The sequence below is a fragment of the Balaenoptera acutorostrata genome, chromosome 10 (genome assembly GCF_949987535.1).
Source record: "Balaenoptera acutorostrata chromosome 10, mBalAcu1.1, whole genome shotgun sequence".
NCBI lineage: Eukaryota > Metazoa > Chordata > Mammalia > Artiodactyla > Balaenopteridae > Balaenoptera > Balaenoptera acutorostrata.
The window spans coordinates 77,820,306-77,845,814 of NC_080073.1; the positions used below are offsets into that span (position 1 = coordinate 77,820,306).

Consider the following 25,509-nt stretch of genomic DNA (forward strand, 5'->3'; position numbering starts at 1 on the left):
TATACATATAATATACACATAAGCATATATAATTGAATATATTGTTGCTATTTTATTATCTGAACAAACTGTTATCAATTTGATATCAATTTGAACTGTTAGATCAATTAAGAATAGAAAAAAATAAGTTTCTTTTTTCACCTCTACTTATTCCTTCTTTGGTGCTCTTTCTTTCTTTATAGAGATCTGGGTTTCTGACCTATATCATTTTCCTTCTCTCTGAAGAATTTCTTTCAGCATTTCTTATAAGGCAGGTCTACTGGCAAGAAAATTCCCTCAATTTTTGTTTGTCTGAAGAAGACTCTATTTCTCCTTCACTTCTGAAGGATAATTTCACAGAGTGCAGTGTCCTAGGTTGATGTTTATTCCTCTCTCAACACTAAATATTTCACTCCACTCTCTTCTTGCTTGCATGGTTTCTGAGGAGAAGTCAGATGTAATTCATATCTTTGTTCTTCTATAGGTATAGTGGGATTTTTGCTTTGTTTTTCTGTTTGTTTTTCTCCCTCTGGCTTCTTTCAGTATTTTTAAAATCTTTGATTTTCTGTAATTTAAAAATGATATGCTGAGGTGTAGTTTTTTTGGTGTTTACTTGATTGGTGTTCTCTGAGCTTCCAAGATCTATGGTTTGGTGTCTGACATTAATTTGGGAGAAATTCTCAGTCATTATTGTGTCAAGTATTTCTCCTGTTCCCATCTCTCTTTCTTCTTTTTCTGGTATACCCATTCCACGAATGTTACACCTTCGGTAGTTTTCCCGCAGTCCTTGAATATTCTGTTCTATTTTTGTTTTTTATGCCTTCATTCTCTTTGCTTTTTGGTTTTCAAGGACTGAATCTCCTCTAGCTCAGAGATTCTTTCTTCAGCTGTGTCCAGTCTACTAATAAGTCCATGAAAAGCATTCTTCATTTCTGTCACTTGGTTTTTTTTTAAATCTCTATCTAGCATTTCATTTTGGTTCTTTCCTAGGATTTCCATCTCTCTGCTTACATTGTCCATCTGTTCTTGCATGCTGCCTACTTTATCATTTAGAGTCATTAGCATATTAATCATATATTTTTTTAAAGTCCCAATCTGTTAATTCTAACATCCCGGCCATGAATGGTTCTGATGCTTGCTTTGTCTCTTCAAACTGTGGAGGTTTCTTTTTGCCTTACGGTATGCCTTGTAATTTTTTCTTGATGGCTAGACATGTTGTGCTGGGTAAAAGGAATGGTTATAAATAGGTCTTTAGTAATGTGGTGGTTAGGTGTGAGGGGAGGGGAAGCATTCAAGTCTTATGATTAGATCTCTGTCTTTTCATGAGCCTGTGACTCTGGACTGTGAACTTCACAAGGGTTTCTCAGTCTTATTCTCCCTCCTTAGGTGGGACAGGATGGCTAGAGGTGGCTGCAACTGGACACTCCTCTTCCCCAGGTCAGTTAGGCTCTGATAATCCTCCAGCAGGTTAAGTTCTGTTTAACTAGTTTCCCCTGAGGGCAGGCCTGGTTAAGAACAGAGTGCTCTGGCATATTTCAAACTTGTTCTTTTCCCCCTTCCCCTGTCAGAAGCCCTAGGGGATTTTTCACTGGTCCAGCTCCTGGAGGTAAGTTTCACAGTATTGTGGAGGCCCCTCTATGACCAGGTCCCGGGTCCCGTGGAGTTTTGAACTCTGAGAATTGTCTGCACTGAGCCTCTAGCAATTCATTAATTACAGCTCGGGTTTTCCTACCTTGGCGCAGGTTCCCACGGCAGTCTCCACTCTCAGGTCTGTGCTCTGGGAAATGTCAACTCCCTGTATTTGCCTGTTGGTCTCTAGTCTTGGGGGCAGCAGGTTGCCCTGTGTCCTCTCTTTCAAGAAGAACTGTTGATTTTTCAGTCTGTTAAGCTTTTTACTTGGTGTGAGGATGAAGTGGCAACTTTCAAGATCCTTACATGTGGAACGGGAACCTGGTTTAGTTATTCAATAGCTGGGTAACCTTGGGCAAGTACTTTAAGCTCTCTGTGTCTCGATTTCCTCATCTGTAAAATGGTCATAATATGGACCCTACCTCACAGGACTGTTGTGAGAATTAAATGAGTTACTTCCTATAAAGTACTTAAAACAAAACTTAGTACACATTACCATTTTGACGAATGTTATCTTTAAATCTTTTTTTTTTTTTAATAAACATCTGCTCTTAGGAAAATGCAAACAACACAGAAACACAGATCTCTGGAGCATTCAGGAGAAAACCCTACCCCCATGTGCCATGCAAATTCTCAGCCTACATATCATAGGTAAGGGAATTGCCAAACCAGTATATGATAAATATTGCAATACTCTAAAACCATGCAGAGAACTGACGTTTGACATGGACGGTGCCAGGTCAGATCAGGGCCTCTCCAAGGTCACCTAGTATGGCTGCTCTCAAGTCAACACACAAATCCCATGAAAGCATTTCCTTCATTGGAAGGCTTCCCAGATTTGCCTTTGCCAATGGTCATCCCCATCACGAGGAACAAATTCAGACATTATAACATTTTCCTTAAGTTACTTGTGCACTTTGAATCTTAAATAATTCAAGTTAGGTAACAGAAATAATGGTAGCTAAAGTCTAGTCACTGCTCTGGAAGGCAAGTACTGTTTAAGGGCTTCACAGGTATTTAAGCATTCGTTCCTCACCCCAGCTCCAAGGAGTGGATCTGTTATTGTCACCATTTCACATTTGAGGAAGTGGAAGCACGATTAAGTTAGGCAACTTTGCTAGTGACATACAGCTTGTCAATGGTTGAGCTGGGATTCGAAGCCTGCAAGGCTGGCCCTGGCTCCAGTGCCCACAATCTTAGCTACTAGGTTATGCTGCCCCTTAGAGACACAGTCTTTTACTCTCATGGGTTAGGGACTCAGAGAACTGCGCTGCACCAGAACGCAGTGGTTTTTCTTCAGATCCTACAACACGGAAAATACCTATTACATCACTCTCAAAGAAAATACATGACAGAGGCTGTTGCTGTTACTTACAGAGGCATATAGTGTTTCAAAAGTGTTTAACCACTCTGATCCCCGGCTTTCTGGTTTTAATAATCCCCAGTTTTCCAGGTATTAAGGTTGTTGCAAAAAAGAAATGAGTAGTGAATTTGTGAAATGTGTTAACACTACGCCTGGCACAGAGTAAGTACCCCATAAGCGTTAGTGATGTCTTATTGCTACTGTTTCTGTAATAATGGATTAGCAGATTTGAAAATAAGTATAAATTTCATTTACTCCTGGTTTCTATCAGACTTACAATGCAAGTTGTTATGGTACAAAGTTTATATTTCATGAAAAATCCTATAGATGTATTTCATTCTTTTGATATGTTATTCTGTGGTGCAGTCTTAATTGTAAATGAAAATACTAGTTTAATTTACATCTAGAATAACATGGGAGAAATCACTCATGTTGAAACGTGATAAAGTTATGATGTGATAAAATGTGTGTATAATATTTAAAAAACAAAAAACTTCAGTCCTTTGCTTAACTAGGCCGTTGAAATCTACTTATGCAGTAAAATACAACAGAATCTTTTATTTTCTTCTTAGCTTGCATTTTTAAAAAATTGTGGGTATAAAAACTTAAACTCTGTGTGAACACTGCTGCAGGAAAACAGAAACAAAACATTTTTTTAAAAATGAAGTTACGCAGCTCATGAGTGTTCAAACTGAATTCTATCCTGGTCATAAACGTTGAATTAGCGTCAGCAAAGGTCAGAATTTATCTTTATTCAAAGCGGGAGTTCGAGTACCTATGATTAAAGTGCCTCATTTCTTCAGAGTAAGAAAAATAAATGCTATTCTAGAAGTACTGTCAGCGGGGAGTTTTAACTGGGGCATTAAAACCCCTGTTTTCTAGGCTCATAGATTACAGATCTATTTGGGTACAGCTTTTATACACACATGGCTTTACCTCTAAATCCTGGAAAATAATGCAAACAAAAATGTGTTTGTCTGGATCCATTTATAAAATAGATTCTTTAGCTGAACCATCGTTTGTCAGTGAAGGGCATTCCAGTCTAGCTTTCTATTCCCTTTATTCCGGAGGGAGATTCCCAAAATTCACACATTCCTATTTTTCTAAGGTGATCTTCCTCTCCAGTGTTAAGCAGAGTTGTTTGTGATAACACTTGCTATCATAACTAAATGCAAACAAACAAAAATGTTTGATATCATCTTTCAATGCTAAAAGATATGAAATGATTTCTTCCATGATGATAACAATGATACACTCTTACATGGTCTTTACTATGTTTCAAGTGCTTTACAAATATTAACTCACTGAATGACAAAACTGAGGCCAAGAGGTTAGGTACCACGCCCAAGGTCACACAATGGTGACTGGATTTGAGCCCAGGCAGTCCAGGCCAAAAGGAATCTCCAGAGGGTGAGTCTGGAGAATCAGGTAGTTTTCAAAAGCTTTCAGAGATTCTAATGAGCGGCCACGGCTGAGAACCATTCATTAGCAAGCATCAGAACCATCTGGAAGGTGTATAAAACCCCAGATGGCTGGGCTCCCAGCGTTTCTCCCAGTGGTTTCCCAGGCGACGTTGGTACCATTGGTCTAGGGACCACGTGTAGAGAACCACAGATCTAGGACACTTAGGACAGTGACTCCCAGGGCGTTGCTTTTTAAATTATACCACATTACCTGGTTGCATTTGAAGAAAGAAACAATTAGCCATGGTGGCCTCAAGAAAAAAGTCAACTTTGTCGAGCTTTCTTATCTTTGCCTAATTTGCCATAACTCTCACCTGTGACTGTTGACACACCCAACTGTATAATCGATAAATCATTTAAAAACCCCTCAGACTGTTGTGTTATTTTGTTGTCTGTAGCCTCAGTTTTTTCTTACGTAAAATAGGGTTAATATCTCCCTCACTGCTGTGAGGATGCAATAATAAAATAACGTATGTAAACATCCAACACAGTGGTTGGCACAAAAATGGTATCTAACACATCTCATGATTTTTAGCAAAAATATTTTTTTAACAATTGTAGTTTATGACTGTTTTCATCTCAGGTATTTTAGCAAAAAAAGCTAAGGAATACTTACCGGGGAATTATCTTTTGCAGATTTGCATGTTTTTATATCTGGAATGTTTTTCTCAAAAAGTGCTAGAAGCCAGTTTTTGGATTTTGACCAGTTTCTAGGTGAGAAAAAATATGTGGATACATTAATTTGAAAGCACTCTAGGAGTAACAGGTCACAGCAGAAAAGGGACTATGTCTATGGAATTTTAATTATTTCTCCAAATGTCTTCTTCATTTTCAGCTGGAACTTCATGAGAAGTCTACCTTCAGACTTATTAGTCCACAAGGAAAATTGAGGGGGCAAGGCAGCTACATTTTAGTATCTTTTGCAAATAAACATTTGCATTCCTAAAGGGCTGGCATTGAATAAGAAAACACGGCTCGGGGACTTCCCTGGTGGCACAGCGGTTAAGGATCCGCCTGCCAATGCAGGGGACACGGGTTTGATCCCTGGTCCAGGAAGATCCCACATGCCTCGGAGCAACTAAGCCCATGTGCCACAACTACTGAGACTGCGTTCTAGAGCCTGCGAGCCACAACTACTGAGCTCACGTGCCACAACTACTGAAGCCCGCGTGCCTACAGCCCATGCTCCGCAAGAAGAGAATCCACTGCAGTGAGAAGCCCGCACACCCCAACAAAGAGTAGTCCCTGCTCACCGCAACTAGAGAAAGCCCATGCACAGCAACGATGACCCAACACAGCCAAAGATAAATAAATAAATTGATTTTTAAAAAAAAGAGAGAGAAAACAGGGCTCGTGATTTGCTTGGTCTAAGTTTGCTCTGGCTGTTGTCAGTCACTGCAGGATCAAAATCTAGCACAGGGACCCGTTGCTGGGTTAAGTGAGGTAAAGCAAACTGACTAAAAGCTTTTTAATCTTTTCTGACCAGTCATCATTTCAGACCAACTGCCAAGAAACTAAAAAATCATGTGTTACTTTGCAATCAAACCGTTTTATAAACTTTTATCTGAGCCAACTGTGAGAAATACATTTGACCACACCTACTTCTGCCTCAGGGAGAATAAGGACGTCTGATTCTGACACAGGTCACACTTGATGATGTAGCAATGACTGTGATAATAATAAGCTGTAAATGGCATAAAAGGCCTCAAAATAGATTCTTCATTTCATTCTCATAGTCTCCCCTCTCCTTCTTGTTTTTGTTCCTCAAAATAAGAATAAAAGGAAATAATCCATCTCTCTTCTTCAGTTCCTCCCTCAATTCACACACACACACACACACACACACACACACACACACACACACCCCTAAACTCTGGTCATAAGAAATAGCTTCTGTCTCTTCCACTTAAACTGCTGTTACAGCTACTTAGAACAAAGAAAGGAGAGAAATGTATGAGTAGCTGAGAAGAGCTTGATCGGGGAATTAACATAGGAAACAACGCTCTACCTGAGGAGACATTCTGGCAACTGGGACCCATATTCGAAACCTTCATCATAAGCTTGAAAGTGCTGATGGAACTCCCTGATTTTCCTCTCATTTGTGGGAAACAGACCTTTTTTAAACAGCACGTTCACTGTGACCGGGTAAAGGAGATGCCTATAAAGATAGAAACACATAGAACGTCAGAGCCAATGACCACAGAATAAAGGCATAGGATACAAAAGAAGGCATCATTGAATAGCTATATATTAGGGGTAGACAATCATATGTGATAGATTTTTTGGGGGGTGAAAGTCGTTCTTAAAAGGTTTTAATATTTGCTTTCTGTGCTCAAGATAACTTAGGGGTAACTGAAATTGTGGTCTTATTGATCTGAAGATTTTCGAATGCTTTCTAAGCAAGTATTGTTAGATCCTGACAAATGGGAGATGACACACAGAAAGAGATTGATTCAATATGATTTCAATAAGCATTTATTTAGCAAATAATAACAATAACTGAGATACAGTCCGTACCTTTAGACAGCAGCCAAAAATAACCAAACAAAGAATCAAGGGCAATATTAGTCACCAAATTCCTAGTATCGCCCAGGATCCTATAACTTTGAACTATACCAAAAGACTGAAATATAGTATGTATAATCAGCAAGTTTTCCCTCAGGTGAATAAAATGATTTCTGTGGGGTCCTTAAATAAAGGAATATCAGAGATTGTTAATATGCCCCAGGTTAGTAACACTAAGTACTGTTTATTCCATTTTTATTCACCATCATTTCCTCACAAAAATTTCTCAGGATCTCCTTTCCCTCAAAGTTTCAAAGTCATTCAAGAATTTGCTTTGTTTTGTTGTAGATATTGGGCATGTTAAAAGTTTGGTTGGTTGCTTGCTTGTTTTTGTTTTTAGTTTTCCTCTCTCTCTGGAACCCTAACAAACTATTCCATGTTGCTGTGTTTTTGAGTCTGGATGGTTGGTCATGCCTCCAGCATCCCACTGAGATGGAAAAGTGCCTCCTGGGTAACTTCGATTTACCAAATCGCCCTGCGTGTGCGGGGAATTCTTCTCCCAGCTCCCTGCTAAGCCCTTACGTTTGCCAGAAAGCTCCAGAACATGGCTGAGTGCTATGTGGTTCCCCCCACCTGTCCTCTCCTGTCTCGCTTGCCTCTCAGTACCTCCCCTCTCAGAGGACCTGGGCTCAGTCCTGAGGCTCACGGTGGATTTGCCTCAGTCACCTTGTCAAGTCTCACAGACATCTCCTGGACCCTTGTCATCTACTTTCTGATTCTATCCTCTTCCCTCTCCTCTCAGTGTCCTCTTCTTCTAATGATCACAAATTGCACTGAATGTTTTATCAAAATTCTGATGGATGCATGACAATTATAGGAGGAAAATCCATGTAGCGCATACAAAATCGTAAGGAATGACTAGGGAGAAATTATTATAAACGTGTTAAAATGATTCTATTGGCCTATTTGCCTACCTTCAACTTGAAGTGCTAACTGAAAACTGCCCATTAATCAGAATTTAAAAGACTAATAGCATCTTTTAATTGCCTAGCTAGATAGACTTCATTAATCCACCAGATAATTTGTGAAGTCCAATGTATAGGCTTCAAATATTTTTTATTCCAAAAAAATAAAAAACAAAATTAAATAATAAGGCATCTATTTACCTCACTAAGTTGTTCAGGTCCATGGTCCCATGAGGGCCTAAATTCTCCAGCTGTTCGTGTAATTCTTCAGTCAACTGTCCAGTGAATCGATATAGGTTGAAAGTCCCCATTTTCCCTTTCACCATGATATAAAGTTTCTCATGCAGTTTTAAAAAGATATTCTTTGGGATTGATGCTATAAACAGAGAAAACGCTTTTCAAAAGAAGCAACCACTTCTTTTTTTTTTTTTTTAACATCTTTATTGGAGTATAATTGCTTTACAATGTTGTGTTAGTTTCTGCTGTATAACAAAGTGAATCAGCTATACATATACATATATCTCCATACCCCATCCCTCTTGCGTCTCCCTCCCACCCTCCCTATCTCACCCCTCTAGGTGGTCACAAAGCACCGAGCTGATCTCCCTGTGTTATGCAGCTGCTTCCCACTAGCTATCTATTTTACATTTGGTAGTGTACATATGTCCATGCCACTCTCTCACTTCATCCCAGCTTACCCTTCCCCCGCCCCACGTCCTCAAGTCCATTCTCTACATCTGCGTCTTTATTCCTATCCTGCCCCTAGGTTCTTCATAACCATTTTTTTTTTTAGACTCCATATATATGTGTTAGCATACGGTATTTGTTTTTCTCTTTCTGACTTACTTCACTCTGTATGACAGACTCTAGGTCCATCCACCTCACTACAAATAACTCAATTTCGTTTCTTTTTATGGCTGAGCAATATTCCATTGTATATATGTGCCACATCTTCTTTATCCATTCATCTGTCGATGGACACTTAGGTTGCTTCCATGTCCTGGCTATTGTAAACAGAGCTGCAATGAACATTGTGGTACACGACTCTTTGAATTATGCAACCACTTCTTGAAGCAAACAGTCAATAGACCTCCCTCTCTATTCCTTGATCAGCAGAGACTAGAGCCAAAGTTCACCTAGTACATAGAATCACCTCCTGCAAATAAAAGTAGGTGAAGATCCAACATAGACTGTGAGATAGTGAAAGTCCGTAGGGTAATGCACTTTAAGGGATGATTTGTATGGGGGTGATTAAGGAAGCCTCTGGGAAACACAAATCTGGTGATTTTATTTCCATGTTTAAAACTTTTCATTGGCTTCCTATCCTTAACAAAGTTTACAAGGCGTTCTACCCTCTTTCCAGCTCTACAGTGACATTGCTAGCCCTTTCTCCCTCCAAACATATATCCCAGGTATACTGAAAACACACACTCTTTTACACATCTCAGCATTTTCATGAGCTCTTCTATCTGCTCAGAATGTTCTCTACTTGACTGATCTCACCCTCCCCACCCCTATCCCCCTGCCACCTACAAGCCATACATTTCTTCTGCTAACTTCTTCTCTCCTTCAAGTGTCTTCTTGAATATCACCTCCACCAGCAGGGCTTTCCTAACCCCAAGAACAGCTTTAGCCCCACCGTTTCCTTTATCTTAGTGTTCATGCTCCTTTCATGATACTCACACCTGGTCTGGTTGGGTGCTAAGAGTATGAATTTTTAAACTCATTACACTATCCTTTATATTTTTCTTTAATCCTCTTTTATTGTCTTCAAAGTAAGTTTTCCAAAAAATAATTTTTAATTTTATATTTCATCATCCTATTACATGTAGGATACATTTTGTATAAGTTAATGAAAAATAATTTGTGGATTTCCTGAGCATGCATTGTCTCTGTGGTAGGGGAATAATTGAAAGGAATGGGAAGCTGGCTCAAGAGTAAATATTAAGATATTTCATCTGTTAAATAGAAATATTTAAGCATGCAAGTCCCCAGGGGAGGCAGAGGTGAAAAAATGTGATCACTGCAATACACCTATGATAGGTGAGTAAGTTGGTATATTTTTCTCAAGGAATATGTGAATTTACAGATCAAGAGTCTTCAAAATATTTGTATTTCTTTGATCTGGAATTCCATAGTCTAAATATCAAGAAGCATTAAAGAGTCAAAAAAATTTAACCAACATGTTGTGATTTTTCATGCAAGCAACAAGAAACAATAATCATGCTATTGATCAACTGACAGCCTTGAAAACAAACTTTTTGTCTTAATGGCAAGAAATGCCTAAGAAGAAGCTATATGAAAATGAACCTAAGGGAAAAGGGAAGCAAAAAGAAAAAAGATGGTAGAAGCAAGCACAGACATTGTGAAAGCAGAGAAAAGAACCAGGCACAAAATGAACCAGCTCTGCATTCTTGGGAGGACAAATGGCCTCAACATGCATGTCTGCAGCCTGGGAAGAAATAAAGGCAGACATGGGCTTCCCTGGTGGTGCAGTGGTTGAGTTTGCTTGCCAATGCAGGGGACACGGGTTCGAGCCCTGGTCCAGGAAGTTCCCACATGCCACAGAGCAGCTAAGCCCATGCGCCACAACTACTGGGCCTGCGCTCTAGAGCTCGCGAGCCACAACTACTGAGCCCGCGTGCCTAGAGACCGTGCTCTGCAACAAGAGAAGCCACCACAATGAGAAGCCTGCGAACCGCAACGAAGAGTGGCCCCTGCTCGCCGCAGCTAGAGAAAAGCCCACGCACAGCAACGAAGACCCAACGCAGCCAAAAATAAAACAAATAAAATAAATAAATTTATTTTAAAAAAAAGAAAAGAAAGGCAGACAGTCACACTGGAAGCATGCTGACAAATTCAGTCCAGCAGTCTCTGAGGATGGAGAAAGAAAGGGCACCAATTATATGAAGCTAAGCCCCACTAACCCTGTGGACTATGTCAGGGAATGCCATAGTAAAGCGCTTACTAAGCAGTGCAGTTCTACTTTCAAGGAGCAGAGTAGCAACATGAGATCAAGCCAAGAGCTATAGCCTGTAGAACACTGTATACACAGCGGCAGAGCGGAGTTAGTGACATTTTGGGAGCTGCAACAGGCTGCAGATGCCAGTATTTTCCCAAGTAAACATCAGTGAGGTGACCTCATCTCTTACGCATGTCTAATTGAGATCCAAGTGTTTGAGGTTGCCAATAATTTGTTTTACAAGGGCCAAATTCATCACACACTCTTTTCTATCCCTACTCTAAAGAACAAAATAATGGGCCTGCCTCATTCTTGATAGAGGAGTGAAGATGTGATTGTTACCGAAAACTGCGCTTGGATTTCATGTTGTATTTCAAATGAACTATCTGCAAATACTGTTTACCTGTACGATAGACGGGAGTTTGCACTGCTAGTTCAAAATTTACTTCTTTGGATTTTAGAAACACATTAATTCCCTCTTCTTCAGTAACAAAGGTCATTCGGGTGCCCATAGCAACGATTGTAAATATCGGTCCATACTGAAAGAAAACACATAAATACAGATCATATTAGTAAGCATTTCTAATAAATAAGTTACTGGACCATGGGTTATGCTTAAGACAGTGTTCCTCAAGAACCCCAATGCTGAATTCACAGTCAAGATAAAAACTATTATGATTATATATAATAATTATAAATTTTGACTGAGCAAAATCTCAATTATAAAAATCCTAATTTACTCTGTTGTAATATTTAACCTTCCTTTTGATAATGCTATTATTTGCTTGTACCTTCCTTTCTGGTAGTAGAAATAATAATTAGAAATAATGATTGGAAATTATATCAAACACTGTGATATTTGAGCACTGTTTTCAAGATATCAGGAGGGTTATAAACAACCTATGGTTGAACTTTGTTCAAGAAAAGGATAAACTGCTGACTGATTTCACCTTCAGTCTGTAGTCACTCAACAATGTCCTGCAATACCGAAATTTCTGTAATGTGTTCACTTTCTCACTTTCCACAATGACTCACTTGTTCACCTAGCCCAACCCTCTCCACTCTGAGAAGGTGTTCCTGCTTTGTAACTCACTGGGAAAATGAGCACTCAGCTTCCCACCGCCAGAGCTTGCAGACAACTGTACCCATTTGTACCCATTCTCCATGCCTCCCCTTGAGTTAACACAGACGGAGGGTCTTGCCCCTGGGAAATGCCCACCCTCCTTCACTTGTGTTACAGGTTCCACACTCTCTCTTTGGTCTATGTGTACGCCTTCTCTCTCCTACACCATCAGTTTTGCCTTTTCTATCAGATCACTCCTAGGAACCTACAGTCATCCTCCAGTGCAGAGTTTGGTTTGGTTTTAGGGAGTCCATGACTTTATTTGGAGAAAAATATATCATGATTTTCACTGGCCTCTGATTATAATGTAACATTTTCTTCAATTATGAATGGAGGCAATACACCACAACCTTCCCCACGACTCTATCCTCAAAAGAACATACTGTTCCAATTGTACTTTCTTAGATTTGGTGTCTATTTGGCATCCATCTATCATAGGGCCAATTATATTAGCTATATCTTCTTATTCTTGATGCTCAGCTTCGGTGTCCTCACTACTGGGTAGAGACAGCCCTCCCAGGGCTAGTCAGTTTTTAGAGAGAGCAAAGGACTCTCAGCCAACCAGGAGCATGCCTTCCATATGGAAACCAACCCATCTTGAGTCTGTGTCCCCAACCACTTCCTTATCTAACTCTCACATGCCAAGCCAATATTATCCCTGCCCTAAATCATCCCAGGGCGAGGCACTAGACACCTGGAGACCAACCTTATAGCCCAAAGCCCTCAGAAATTATTCAAACTAGTCAATCCTAAATTGTTTACCCTGCCTTGCCTTGCCTTTCCTGAGCAAACCCCAATAAAGGCTCTGGGCAGCGCTTTCTCTTGCTCCCATCTTTTGCCTCCTGACAGGGTGCTTTCCCCTGTGGCCCTGCATGGCGTGCAGTGACCCCCTTGGACCTGTGAGTAGAATAACCTTCCTCCTTCCAAGTCTCATTCTCATTTCCTCCTATGGCTGTACTGACTTTCCCAGACCACATCCAACATGTACATTTTTGGAAAAACCACCCATACTTTTATATCCCATTACAGTTATGATAAATATCTTGAAATATCATTTAGGTTCATCAGTACTTCAATATTACAGTCATTTCCAGATCTGCATGCAATGGCACGTGATAGTTCCTGTGACACAATATTGGATGCCATCAGGCAACTGTGGACCCAATAATCATTGATACCCCAAATAGTGAAGTCTCATTTTCTTCCACTAGTGATCCAGACATCTACATTGCTTCCCAATATTCCCTACCTGGTATTGTTTATTAATCAGTACTTAGAAGAAGATGAGTCGTTTTCATCGTTGAAGGTTTGTTCAAATGAGAATTCTTAACTTTCCATTAGGAAAGTGGCCTTTGGTAATACATATAGGCACTCGGGCCACATTGTAGGCAATCTTGATCATCTCACTCGATACTGAGTCCATGTTCTAGTTTCTCAAGTCTAACTGCTTGGAGCCACCTTTGCCCCTTTTCATTCTTTCACACACCACATTCCATCCACCAGTAAATCCTGCTGCTTCCACCTTCAAAAGAGATCCAGCCACTTCTCAAACTTCCACTGCTATCACCATGGTACAAGCCACCAAGATCTCAAGCTTGAATTCTTGCCAAAACCTTCGAATTATCTTTTCTTTTAGTTTTATGTTCCTGTTTTTAACAGAGTGCCCAAAATGACCCTTTAAAATTTAAATCACATGACATCACTCCTCTGCTCAAAACACTCACAAAGTTTCCCATTTCCCTCTAAGTTACAAATGTATTCTCAATAATCTGTAATAACCTACATGGGAAAAGAATCTGAAAAAGAATGGATATATGCATATGTATAACTGAATCACTTTGCTGTACACCTGAAACTAACACAACATTGTAAATCAACTATACTCTAATATAAAATAAAAATTAAATTAAAAAATACATTTACACTTTGAATCTGATAATTTACTCCATAGATACACTTGCCCACATAGAAATGACATTTGTTGCTACATTATTTACAATAGTAAAATATGGAAAACAAACCATGCCAATCATTAGGTGACTGTATAAGTGAAATATGATTCAGGGAATATTTTGCAGCTTTTAAAACATGCAGATGCTTCTGTTTCTGTGTAGGATGAGAGAAAAGAGGGATAGATTAAAAAGATCATATTTTTAAAGGCATCAGAGAGTTGGGGAAACAATACGAACTAAATGGATTAAAGCTCCACAGAGAAGTGTGTAGAAGTGAACAGACAATAGGTCATGATTTATTTCCCTGGTGGCATCTGTGAATTCTGAGTATCGATCAAGGTCAGGACTGAAATAGGCACCTGTGAAAAAATCTACAGATAATAAGAAATTTAATGGTGAAACATTGAACACTTTTCCCCTAATATTAGGAAAAAAGACAAGCTTGTCTATGCACACCACTTTATTCAACAATATATTAGAAGTCCCTCTTTATTTATGCAAGAAAAAAGAAATAAAAGGCATAGAGATCAGAAAACAGGAAATAAATTTATCTGTTTGTAGGACATATTGTGTACGTATAAAAATCCTAAGAAATCTACAAAGTAACTACTGGAACTAATAAGTGAATTTGGCAAGATCACAGGATACAAAGTTAATATATAAAAACAGTTGTGTCTTTTATGTGCCAGAGGGATACCACTGGAAAACAAAAATGAAAACAATTGTATCTACAATAGCCTCAAGAATATAAAATATAAAAGAAACATTGGCCTAAGGGCTTCCCTGGCAAAAAAAAAAAAAGAATATAAAATACTTCAGAAAATAATTAACAATCACAGGCAAGACCCCATCACTGAAAACTACAGAATATTTCTAAAAGAAATTATATAGCTAAATAAACAGGAGAGGTATACAGCATTCGTAGATTAGAAGACATTATATCATTAAAAAGTCAATTCTCCCTCAATTTTTCCATAGACTTAACAAACTTCCAAACATTCTTCCAACAGTCTTTATTATAGATATTGGCAAGCCAACTCTAAAATTTATATTAAAATGCATATAATCTTGAATGCCACATCAATGACAAAAAAACATGAACTTTCACTACCTGATTTAAAGATTTACCATAAAGCTGTAGTATTTAAGACAGTGCAGTATTAACAAAGGAGTGGACATATAAATCAATGGAATAGGATAGAAAGGCTAGACATAGATCTACACATATATGGTCAGTTAATCTTTGAAAAGCTGCAAAGGCAACTCAATGAGGAAAGGAAAGTCCTTCAAGTAATTATACTAGAACAATTGGACATCCAGAGGTCCAGTTGAAACTCAGCCCTTATGTACACCTTACAAAAAAACTAACTCTAAGTGGATCATAGACCTAAATGTAAAATGCAAAACTATAAACCTTTTAGAAGAAAACAGAATAATCTTTGTGACCGTGCTTGACCTTCTGAGACAAGCTTTTAGAAACATTCCTTAAGACTTATCAAAATCATATACCTAAGGAAGGCTATGGGAGACAAAGAAGTATTTCTTTAAAAGATAATATTTTCCCCTAAGATCTTCAAAAATACAATCTTGAGTATAAACTGTGTGAGTATTGAAAAATAAAGAATGGTTAGAGACTTCTAAAAAAAAAAGATAATATTTTTCATCTATCAAACTAGCAAGAATTATGGTACTTAGTGTGGTCCAGGATATGAAGAGTGAGGCAGTCCCCTACACTCAAAGGAAAAGAAAAAGGAAAAGAAAAGGAAAAAGGATTCGTACATCCTTTTGCAAGAGTAACACAATAATATAAACAATTTAATGTCCTTTGGGCAATTTCACTTTTAGGAAGTTATTGTGATGAAACAATCAGGTAAGTGCAAAAAGTACAAACACACACAGGAGCATACACACAAGAATGTCCATTGAAATAAAGAAAAAAAAAATAGCAGTAACCTATGTACTATTTTTGAAAGATATATTTAAAAGCTATTTTAAAGACAAAAATATGTAGTGCAACAACAATTACTAATATCCTTAGTGGGCAGTGAAAATGGATCTCATCATCACCAAATAACAACACCAGCTGAAAATATAGTGCCCACTATATTTGTAAAGACTGAATTTGCAAGCAGTTTTTACAATAGCCTGATGTTAACTCTTGATTTGGATACGAATTTATTAAGCAAATTGAAATTACTTGTATTACGCTTCTGTCTTCCCAATTATTGCAAGCATTTAGTTAATATGTATACACTTAGGATTTTTTAGCTACGATGAAGTAACTAGCACTTTTAAATTAATCTCTACTTCCAAAAAGGCAGTTACAAGCTGCCTTGTACTTCATAACTGATGAAAACCTATTTCTTTCGAAAAACCTTGCATAAGACACAGTTGTTCATTGTTAGCTGAGGAATTCATAAGTGGCTAGATCGTTTAATTGTGGGCAGCAGGTAGGTTCCCCATGTTCTAACATTGCACTTGAGATACAATGAAAGAAAATAAAAAAGAAAACATTACCTCTTCCTGAAACCCCACCTGCTAAGGGCACATACCTTGATTCTTGCTTTCTCTATAAATTGTAGAGGGGTTTTTCCAAACTCAAATCCAGCTCCAATCCAAGGAATCCAGCCCCCTATGCACGGGGGTCCACGCAAGTTCTTCCACTGAAGAAATAATAAAAGAGCAACACAACCTAAGATTATAACCACTGTTGGGGAAATGAATTCCATGTTTTTGTCTAGCACCTTCCTGAATCAGAGAAGGGAAAAGTCTTGCTGCTGTGGTACTTGCTCCTTCCCCCGGAACAGGGCACCCTCCCGACCTCCCAACTTTCCGCTGCTCCTTTTGCAGCTTGTTCGCCTTCCTAACTGTAGCCTCCTTTCCCCGCCCCAATTTTTGGGTAACTTTTGCATCATCACTCCCTCCTACGTCCACTTTTCTTTCAAGTTCTGGCCACGCGGGACGGAAGGAAGGGGCTGGATCCTGCTGGTGTGGGCGCAGGGGGTGGAGGAGGAGAAGTGGCGCTGTTGCCATGGAGACCGGGGCTGGTGGCGCGGCGGGCGGCTCGTTCGCGACCAATCAGAGAACTCGGTCCGAGAGGGCCGGAGCCACGCGGACTACATTTCCCAGAAGCCTCGCGGGCTTCGCGTTGTTTTCCGATCTCACCCCACTGGGCTGCTCAAGCCCGAGGCTGCTAGGGAGAGGGTGCAGGTTCGCTGGGCCCATCTGGCGGAGCCGAGCAAGGGAAATGGTCCCCGCCCCGCCGCTCGCCAGTTGAGGAGGAGCCGCCCTGGCCGGGTGGCAGTCCAGCCGCGGCGCGGGGCGCGGGCCAGAAGGGGCGTATAGTCCTCCCGTGCTGCTGCTGAATGTCGACTCCGGAGGATGAGGAGAGGCTCTCGCCGCTCGCCCAGAGATGGCCCCGCGCGAGCAAGTTCCTCCTGTCGGGCTGCGCGGCCACCGTGGCCGAGCTAGGTACCCGGCCGTCCAGCCTGGGCCTCCCCCGCGAGTCGTCGAGGGGTCGCGCGGGGGTGGGGGGCCGGGCGGGTGGCTTCGTTTCTGGGTGGATGCAGCCCTCTTGGTCCACACCTCTCCTGCAGGTGTGGCAGGGTGGGGGCAAGGCCAACCTTGTAAGGAGGAGGGATTGGAGGTCACGAAGGTCTCTCCCTTCCAATTTCATCTCCCTCGGGTGTGCTGTTGCGCCTGAATGTGTCCTTTTAGAAGCTTCCTGAGCTGGCATTCCTATATAGGGATCATTTTCTCTTTCGTGAGGATGCCCTTTTTAAAACCCAGTCCACTTTTCATCTTTACTGAGGTCATCTCTGTTATTTGTGTTCTTACACAGCCTCACTATATCGTTGTGTTTTGGGTGCAAGTTGTGAACCCAACCTGTGGGACTTAAGTTCGTTACCCATCACTTACTGAGCATCCACTCGGCATTTGCCAGTTGACCTCTTTGAGCGGAATTCATCTATACTGTGTTTACCTTGCAGGACTCTGAGAAGTTAATAATATATAAACGTTAAACCCAAGGCAAGGCACCCGCTCATTGCAACATTATTATGACAGTGCTGGAGACTGTAGGGATATAGTTCGAAAGACCCAGCCCTGACCTTCTTACAGGCTGGTGGGGAGACATGCAGAGACAGACAATTACATTATGCTACTTAGTATAATGAAGATGTTATTAAATATCATAAGAGCAGAGAAGATGAACAGTTACATCTGCATAAGCAAGTCAGAGAAGACTTAAGGGGCTACCTAGAGTAGAACTATGATGCCCTTGTAAGAACAGGTGGTGTTTCTTCCAAGAATTTTGTGACTAGAGTGCCTGTGTTTTCCCTGACCTCACTGTGCATTTTAAGATTACCCTTTCATCTTCTTGCCCATTAAAAAAAAAAAAAAGGAATAGCTTGGATGTGTAAATGTTAGTTTGTCCTGTTCTAAAATGAGTTTACTTTGTATTTCCAGCAGAGCCAGAACATGATCTGTTGTTTGCCCTTTGTGCTCCTCCACTCTTGCCCTTTGGACCCTCTGTTTTTTTCTTTCTCTTCTCCCAAAGCTGATGGCGAATTTTTATTATTCATTGTTTTTACTGAAATACAATTCATTAACTTAAAAAAAATTTAAAAGCAGATTGCTAAATGATTAGGTATGTTTCCGGTTTTGTTTTGTTTTGTTTTTTTTTAACCTGATGTTCCCCCTGTGACCAATGGCTTTTGTAAAGGAACATTCCTCCTGTTAAAATTTCGTGGAGAATTGTATGGGGGAAGGGGAATCAAAATATGAGATGGCTTTGAGTACAAACTGATTTAGGATCGGAACCTGAAGCATTAAGTAACCAGCAAGAAAACCAAAATTATTTTAAGAGGCATAACCTATGCTAATATAGAGGTGCCTATATCTTAAGACTTTTCAGGTTTCATATGTCAACAGAGGAATGCTTAAATTCTCTATATGCACACAACTTGTGTTTTAGAAAAACTAACAGCAAGATAATTAACTTTTCCAAAGACCAGTGGTTAAGACTGAATATTCTCTTCCCCCGTCTCTGTGTTCTCTTGGAAAAGAGAACACAGAGACGGGGTTTTGTATCAGGTGGTGGTCACTGAAAAGGCTTATGTAATGTCACTAATGTTAATGAACTTATCTGAATCATTGTGTGTATAAAGTTATGAGCTTGATCTTCCTTATGTGAGCCAGATAGCTTCACTCTGTTTCCCGGTAAAAGGTCTAGCTCTAATTCAAGATGTAATCATTAGGAAAAAAATTTTCAAGTACAGGTGGTATTTGTAAGGAAGCTACACATAAAACTCATCAGTGCTGGAAAACCAACTCAACATATTCCTTAATTGAAAGAATATTGAGCCTGCCACCCTTTGATATGAAAGACACGATAAACCCTATGTTGCATCTTCTCTTTCTCAGACATCAGGTTAGTGATTCATCTACGTGCAAACATCGCCCACGAAATGATAGAATTCAGCTTCATCTGGCATTTGTTAAGAACCTGTCATAAGTAGTACAGTACTGGAAATTATTCACATTGGAAGACAAACATTAAGGACTAACGTAGGTTTTGGACTGAAATTTCTGACCGAAAAAGAACCCAAGGGCTTATCACTTTTTGTTTTCTTTCTGGTGCTCTGGGGCTGCTCTGGGACAGTGATTCTCAAATTTGGGAGTGTATAAGAATCAACCAATGTCTAAACCCCATCAACCTACTGTGAGACTCCATAGGCGTGGGGCTAGGAAATGTGTAATTTTTAACCATCTCCCTGGCTGATTCTGATGTATTCTGAAATTTGAGAATCACCCATCTTGTGCTGACTAAAATATGGGTCCTGTGATTTTTTTAAAAATTTCGTTTGTTTCTCTGAATGTTACGGGTTTCCCCCTCGTTTTGTTTTTGTTGTCGTTGTTAGCAACCTTTCCCCTCGATCTCACAAAAACTCGACTCCAAATACAAGGAGAAGCTGCCCTTGCTCGGTTGGGAGACGGTGCAAGAGAGTCTGCTCCCTACAGGGGCATGGTGTGCACGGCCCTGGGGATTGTCCAAGAGGAAGGCTTTCTAAAGCTCTGGCAAGGAGTGACACCTGCCATTTACAGACACATAGGTATTTATCTTGATTCTAGCTGGTGAGTTTGTCACGAGTTCTGTTTGTCTCCTCTGCTTTCCTGTTGAGCTGTGTTCAAAAGCCAGCTAGTTTTCTTCTGCTAATATGATAAATGAATATAAGGTTATTAAGGAATTATAGCCTTAGGGTTTTAGAAATGCATACAGAAGTATTTAGGGACGAACTGTCATGATGTCATGATGTCTCTAATGTAATTTAAAATAATTAAGCAAAAAAAAAAAAGAAAAAGAAGCAAATATGGTGAAAATGTTAGCAATTGATAAATCTCCATGATAGATATATAGGGAATTGTATTATTTTTCTCTACTCTTCTGTATGCTTGAAAATTTTCCTAATAAAAATGTTTTTTATTTAAGTTTAAGAAAGAAAAAGATGAATAGTTGATTTTTTTTTCCACTTGAGGAACTTTAAACACAAAATTTAAAATATTTTTTTTTACATTCTTTGAAAATTAAAATATATTTGAGTGCAATGCCTCACCAGTCTCTGTCCCATGTGTCAGAGGCCAGGTTGATCTGAAAGAGAACAGGGATGACTGTCTAATCCAACCTTGGCAATAGAGTAAATGCAACACAGGTGATTTTTTCCTCAGTTCCCAGGCTACCTATATGGGTCCTTAGTCACTCCAAAAGGAAAGTAGTTGAAATGACACTGCTGCCAGTTAGAACACTTTTCTGCTCTGCTTCCGAAGGGGCACTCACATAGATAGGAGTTGCTGAGTTTGCAGCTTGTGGACAGGGGAATAAACTTGCCTTCAAAAGGAGATAGGATGGGTATGGCGTTTTTCTTCTCTAGTCATAATCATTCCTCAAATATGTAGGGACCCTTGATCAGAAAAGTGCCCAGTACTAATGTTTACCAGCTTTGTGTTTTTAAAGCTTCAGTTCTCCAGATGAGCAGGTTAGAGTGTATTCACCAAGAACTGTCCAGAAGTGTGATTAGACTGTTATTGTTTTGGTGCTTTGTATGTTTTTGAATATCTTAAAATACTGCATAAACTTCTTGAAATATCAAGAAAAGCTCTCTATATGAGTACCATGTACTGAATTTCACAATTTTTATTTTTTATTCTTTTTTTTTTGATAGTTTCTCCTTGCCTCCCATTATCGTTTTTAGTTTTACTTCTTTTCATTTGTATTTTGTTGACCACCATATGTGGTTTTACAGTTAAGATTCATTTCATATGTTTGACACTTGACTGAAAAATTACCTTAACATAATTATCCAATGAAGTTGTGCATGTTTATTGAATGAAAATGCCTGCTGTGTACCAAGCTCTGTACTAGGGCATATAGTGTAATGAAAACACACAAAACCCGCCTTGAAAGGCTCATGGTCTGATGGAAAGGTGAACAAGAAAATCAAGTTAATTTCTAATCAAGATGATAAATGCCATATTAGACACATGCCTGGATAGTTCTGGGGGATCAGAGAAGTGTGGCAGGTGCGATGACAGCCTAGAACACTGGAGGCCAGGTCAGAGGGCACTTTTTGGAAAACATGTTCTTTGAGTTGAGTATTGAAAGAGTAGGAGGAGTTAGCAAGTCAGGAAAGGGAGAATCCATTCGAGAAAGATCAGATAACACAGGAGAAGGCCTGAGGTTTTAAAAGGCATGCCCAGTTGGACCAGAACCATCAAGACCAGGTGTCCGAAGCCTAGGGTGTGTGAGAGAAAGACACAGCTAGAGAGGTTGACTAGGCCATGTCAAAGCATCCTCTTACTTTATTAAACACAGGGCCAGATTCACCCTTTCAATGCTCTGTCTTGCACAGTGTACTCTGGAGGTCGAATGGTCACTTACGAACATCTCCGTGAAGTTGTGTTTGGCAAAAGTGAAGATAAGCATTATCCCCTTTGGTAAGTTTTGTTTTGAAAATAATATACTGTATTGTACAATAGAGGGAATATAGCCAATATTTTATAATAACTATAAATGGAGCCTAACCTTTAAAAATTATGAATCACTATATTGTACACCTGTAAATTATTTAATGTTGTACATCAACTATACTTCAATTAAAAAAGAAAAAGAAAATATACTAGTGCCCGGAAGGTTTTACTGTTTATCCATTAGATTTGTATAAAATTGTGCATTTGTACCAAAATTGCCTCAAGGTATAGGCTTAAAATAATAAATAATTACAATATAAATCCAAATAATTGAACATTTACTGCATATTGTATACAAACACACAGGTATATACCTATATAAAAATTATGTATATATTATTTAATATTTTAATATTAAAAGAATTCTTATGGAGCACCTTCTTTATTCCTCTTTCTACTGAGAAACCCTAAGCTTTAGAGTCAAACAGAGATGGGCTCATATTCCTGCTCTGTTTCCATGTAGCCTGGGCAAACTACTTCACCTTTTTTATCTTCAATTTTCTCTGCTGTGGAAGTTAATACCTACCACCAGGATTTTGTTTTTGTAAGATTAGATGAGATGATGAATGTAAGTGCATATCACTTATAACATTTATAATAGAAACAGAGAAAAATAGGTTAATACAAGTAAAATACATAACTCCAGTAGATCAATAAAAAATACATAAAGAACATAAAAGGAAAAATCAAGAAAGGATATCAACAGGCAACTCACAAAAGAAGGAATGTAAGTGTTCATTAAAAATGTAAAAATGTTCAACCTCACCAGTAATCAGGGAAATTAATTTTAAGTATTTTTAGGCATTAAACTGTTAATGGGAATGTAGGTTACTATAACCTTTTTGGAGCATAAAGTTTACCTGTTAAAATTTTTAAATGTGTAATCCTTTGACCTAGCAACTCCTTCTTTATGATTAGAATCATTCAGAAATATTTGTACCTATGCATAGAGTCTCTCACACACACATGCACACTAAGATATGGACTGTAGCAGTGTTGATAATAGCAAAATTTTTTAATTTAAATAACTAGCAATTTGGAAGTAGTCAAATAAGTTATGAGACATTTATACAGGGAGACATAACACAGCTATTTGAAGAATGGGTTTTATATGAAGAACATATAAAGATGCCTACAATATCTTTTTTGGGCTGAAAAAAAAATCCAAGTCACAACTATAAGAAAAGGGCAATAAGTAGAATTTCATCTTCCAGGCAAAAATCTCTTGGTACTGTTTTTGAAAAATTGTAATGTTCTAAGCTATACTAGTTGCTTTCCCAGAGTTGGAGAAGGAATAGATTAATAGTTCTTGCATTCTGTAATTTCTTCCAGATGTGAAAGGGTTAGGTAAGAAGTTCAAAGGAAACGTGTTACTGAAGCCACATCTCAGGGTGGATTGCCTCTGTGTCCTCTGACCCAGTCAGAACAATTCACTGGGTCTTTACTGAGTGATTATGCTGTGTCAGTCCTATACTTAGTACTGAGGATATAGTGATGAAAAAGGCATGGTCCCCCGACATAGTCCCTGACTAGACTCACAGTAATAGACACAGATGCCTAAACAAGTAGAATCATGTAACAGTCACACAGGAGGTGTGATTATGGGATTCAAAAAGAGAAGAGCCAGTGGTAACATACTGCACCCATCACTGTGAGGAGAAACAGTCACGCTCATAGGTTATTGGTGGGAGCGTGAATTGATACAGGTACTGTGAAAAGGAACTTGGCAGGATCTATCAAATGTCATATAAATGTTCAAATTTCTTAGTGAAGAGTTAGCTGCTTATATAAATTATGGAGTAGTCATAAAATGGAATGCTATGAAACGGTTTTTTAAATGAGGCAGCTCTGTATGAATTGACAGAGATAACCTTTAAGAGCAGAACAGTGTACAACCTGGCATTCTGCATTTGTACTTTTAAAAAAGATACTTTATACATACGCACACGTGTGCACAGACCGTCAGTCGTAACTTAGTGGTTAAGATGGTGGACTCTGCACTCAGACTGCCTGGGGTTACATCTTGGCTGTACTACTCACTGTCTGTATGAGCTGTCATTTAACTGCGTTGTGCCTCAGTCTCCTCATCCGTAAGGAGGAAATAACAGTGGTACTAATGTCATAAGAGTCTATATGAGAATTAAATGATATTTTTAAAAGTGCTTAAAACAGTGCCTGCTGTCATGCATTCAGTGAACGCATTGTTATTATCTCTAGAAAAGTATAAGAGAAACTAGTCATTGCGATCACTTCAGAAGAGGGGAACTGGGGATAGGTACCCTCTTCTACTCTGTACTCATTTGTACCTCTTCAAATATTGTTTTAGAGTAAAAAGAAAGAAACTACCCCTTTCCCCCCAAGAGGCCACTGCCATCATCTCAGTAGAAGATGACTGGGGCGTGTCCTGAGACAGGAGCAGCTGGAGTGGGGAGAAGACGAAGGATTCAGGGCATGTTTAAGTACAATAGCCTAGACTTGTTCACTGTTGGCTCCAGGAGGTGAGGAGGAGGAAGAGTCCAGGGACAGAAAGAGTTTCTTCAAAGAGAGGAACACTGTCAAAACCCCTTCACCTTGGAAAACCACTAAAATAGTAATCCATAAAATTTGACTTACCGGCCTTTGTCTGTTAAACTGATTACATCAATGCTGTTTTTATTCTCCTTCGGTCAGAATTAAACTGTAGTTAAATTATGTCTTTGAAGCAACTGCCCTTCCTTTGAATTTCAGGCCATGAAAGGCCCCTGGCACTTCAGATTTGAATTCCGACTCCTCCTGGTCCTTGAACCCTCCCATCAGTAAACAGACAAACCTCTGTGATCTGTCTGGGTCTATTCTTTGCTTCACTGTGTCTTAAATCTCTTATGCAGGGGCTGTACCAGCATGTTATTGTTCCCTACAGAATCTGTGAAATTGATAGCAACCTTTAAAAAAAATGTATCTCCTTTTAAAATTAGGAAATCAGTGATTGGAGGGATGATGGCTGGTGTTGTTGGCCAATTTTTAGCCAACCCAACTGACCTAGTGAAGGTTCAGATGCAAATGGAAGGAAAAAGGAAACTTGAAGGAAAACCATTGCGGTAAGTTCTCCAACCAATGAGGAACTTTCCTTTCCCCTTTGAACATTCCCTAATGACTTATGCATTTTTGTAACCCAACATTCAGTTAAGACCTTAATTCTGACTCTTAATTTGGAAGTGGTATTCACTAAGGGGAGAGCTGAGATGGACGTTTTCTTTGCCTTATAAGGTGTACATGTTCTCCACCAGACAAATTGTACATACGCATCGCTCTTTGCTGCTCCCCGAGACAAGGCAGCTAGACTTGTCCCCTACTGCAGCTTGCTATAAAGAGTCTGATCATTAACAGTTGCTCTGGTGTGAATTCTGATTCTGCCCCTGTGGCTTGGCATTGTGGAAGTCACTTAACATTTCTAGTCTGTTTCTTCATCTTTAAAAGGGACTGTCTCAGATGGTTTCCGTGACAGAGAGCCTGGCTCATCAGGTGCCAGAAAGCTTGCTTTCTTTCCCTTTCTCTCTGAAGGAA

General features: G+C 39.4%; 2 protein-coding genes and 1 long non-coding RNA gene across 10 annotated transcripts in view; 2 read left to right on the forward strand and 1 right to left on the reverse strand.

Moving 5' to 3' along the window:
* LOC130709109 (uncharacterized) overlaps positions 1–6,449 on the forward strand; it is a 70,163-nt gene extending 63,714 nt beyond the window's left edge. The window contains exon 3 of the long non-coding RNA XR_009009604.1: positions 5,270–6,449. This is a non-coding gene — a long non-coding RNA (uncharacterized LOC130709109). The remainder of the gene's footprint in view (positions 1–5,269) is intronic.
* LOC103015178 (24-hydroxycholesterol 7-alpha-hydroxylase) overlaps positions 1–16,930 on the reverse strand; it is a 68,678-nt gene extending 51,748 nt beyond the window's left edge. For 3 of the 5 annotated variants that reach the window (XM_057555592.1, XM_007193824.2, XM_057555593.1), the window contains exons 1-5: positions 16,494–16,859; positions 11,270–11,405; positions 8,106–8,280; positions 6,443–6,592; positions 5,051–5,144 (exon numbers count right to left, since the gene is read on the reverse strand). In XM_057555592.1, coding sequence (XP_057411575.1) covers positions 5,051–5,144; positions 6,443–6,592; positions 8,106–8,280; positions 11,270–11,405; positions 16,494–16,670 — 732 coding nt within the window. In that variant the 5' untranslated portion in view covers positions 16,671–16,859. The other 2 variants (XM_007193826.2, XM_057555591.1) reach the window with 2 other exon arrangements.
* A 182-nt stretch (positions 16,931–17,112) lies between these two features.
* SLC25A27 (solute carrier family 25 member 27) overlaps positions 17,113–25,509 on the forward strand; it is a 28,343-nt gene continuing 19,946 nt past the window's right edge. For all 4 annotated transcript variants that reach the window (XM_007193829.3, XM_007193830.2, XM_007193828.3 and 1 more), the window contains exons 1-4: positions 17,113–17,412; positions 19,863–20,054; positions 21,849–21,933; positions 24,921–25,043. In XM_007193829.3, the coding sequence (XP_007193891.1) occupies positions 17,307–17,412; positions 19,863–20,054; positions 21,849–21,933; positions 24,921–25,043 (506 nt within the window). In that variant the 5' untranslated portion in view covers positions 17,113–17,306. The remainder of the gene's footprint in view (positions 17,413–19,862; positions 20,055–21,848; positions 21,934–24,920; positions 25,044–25,509) is intronic.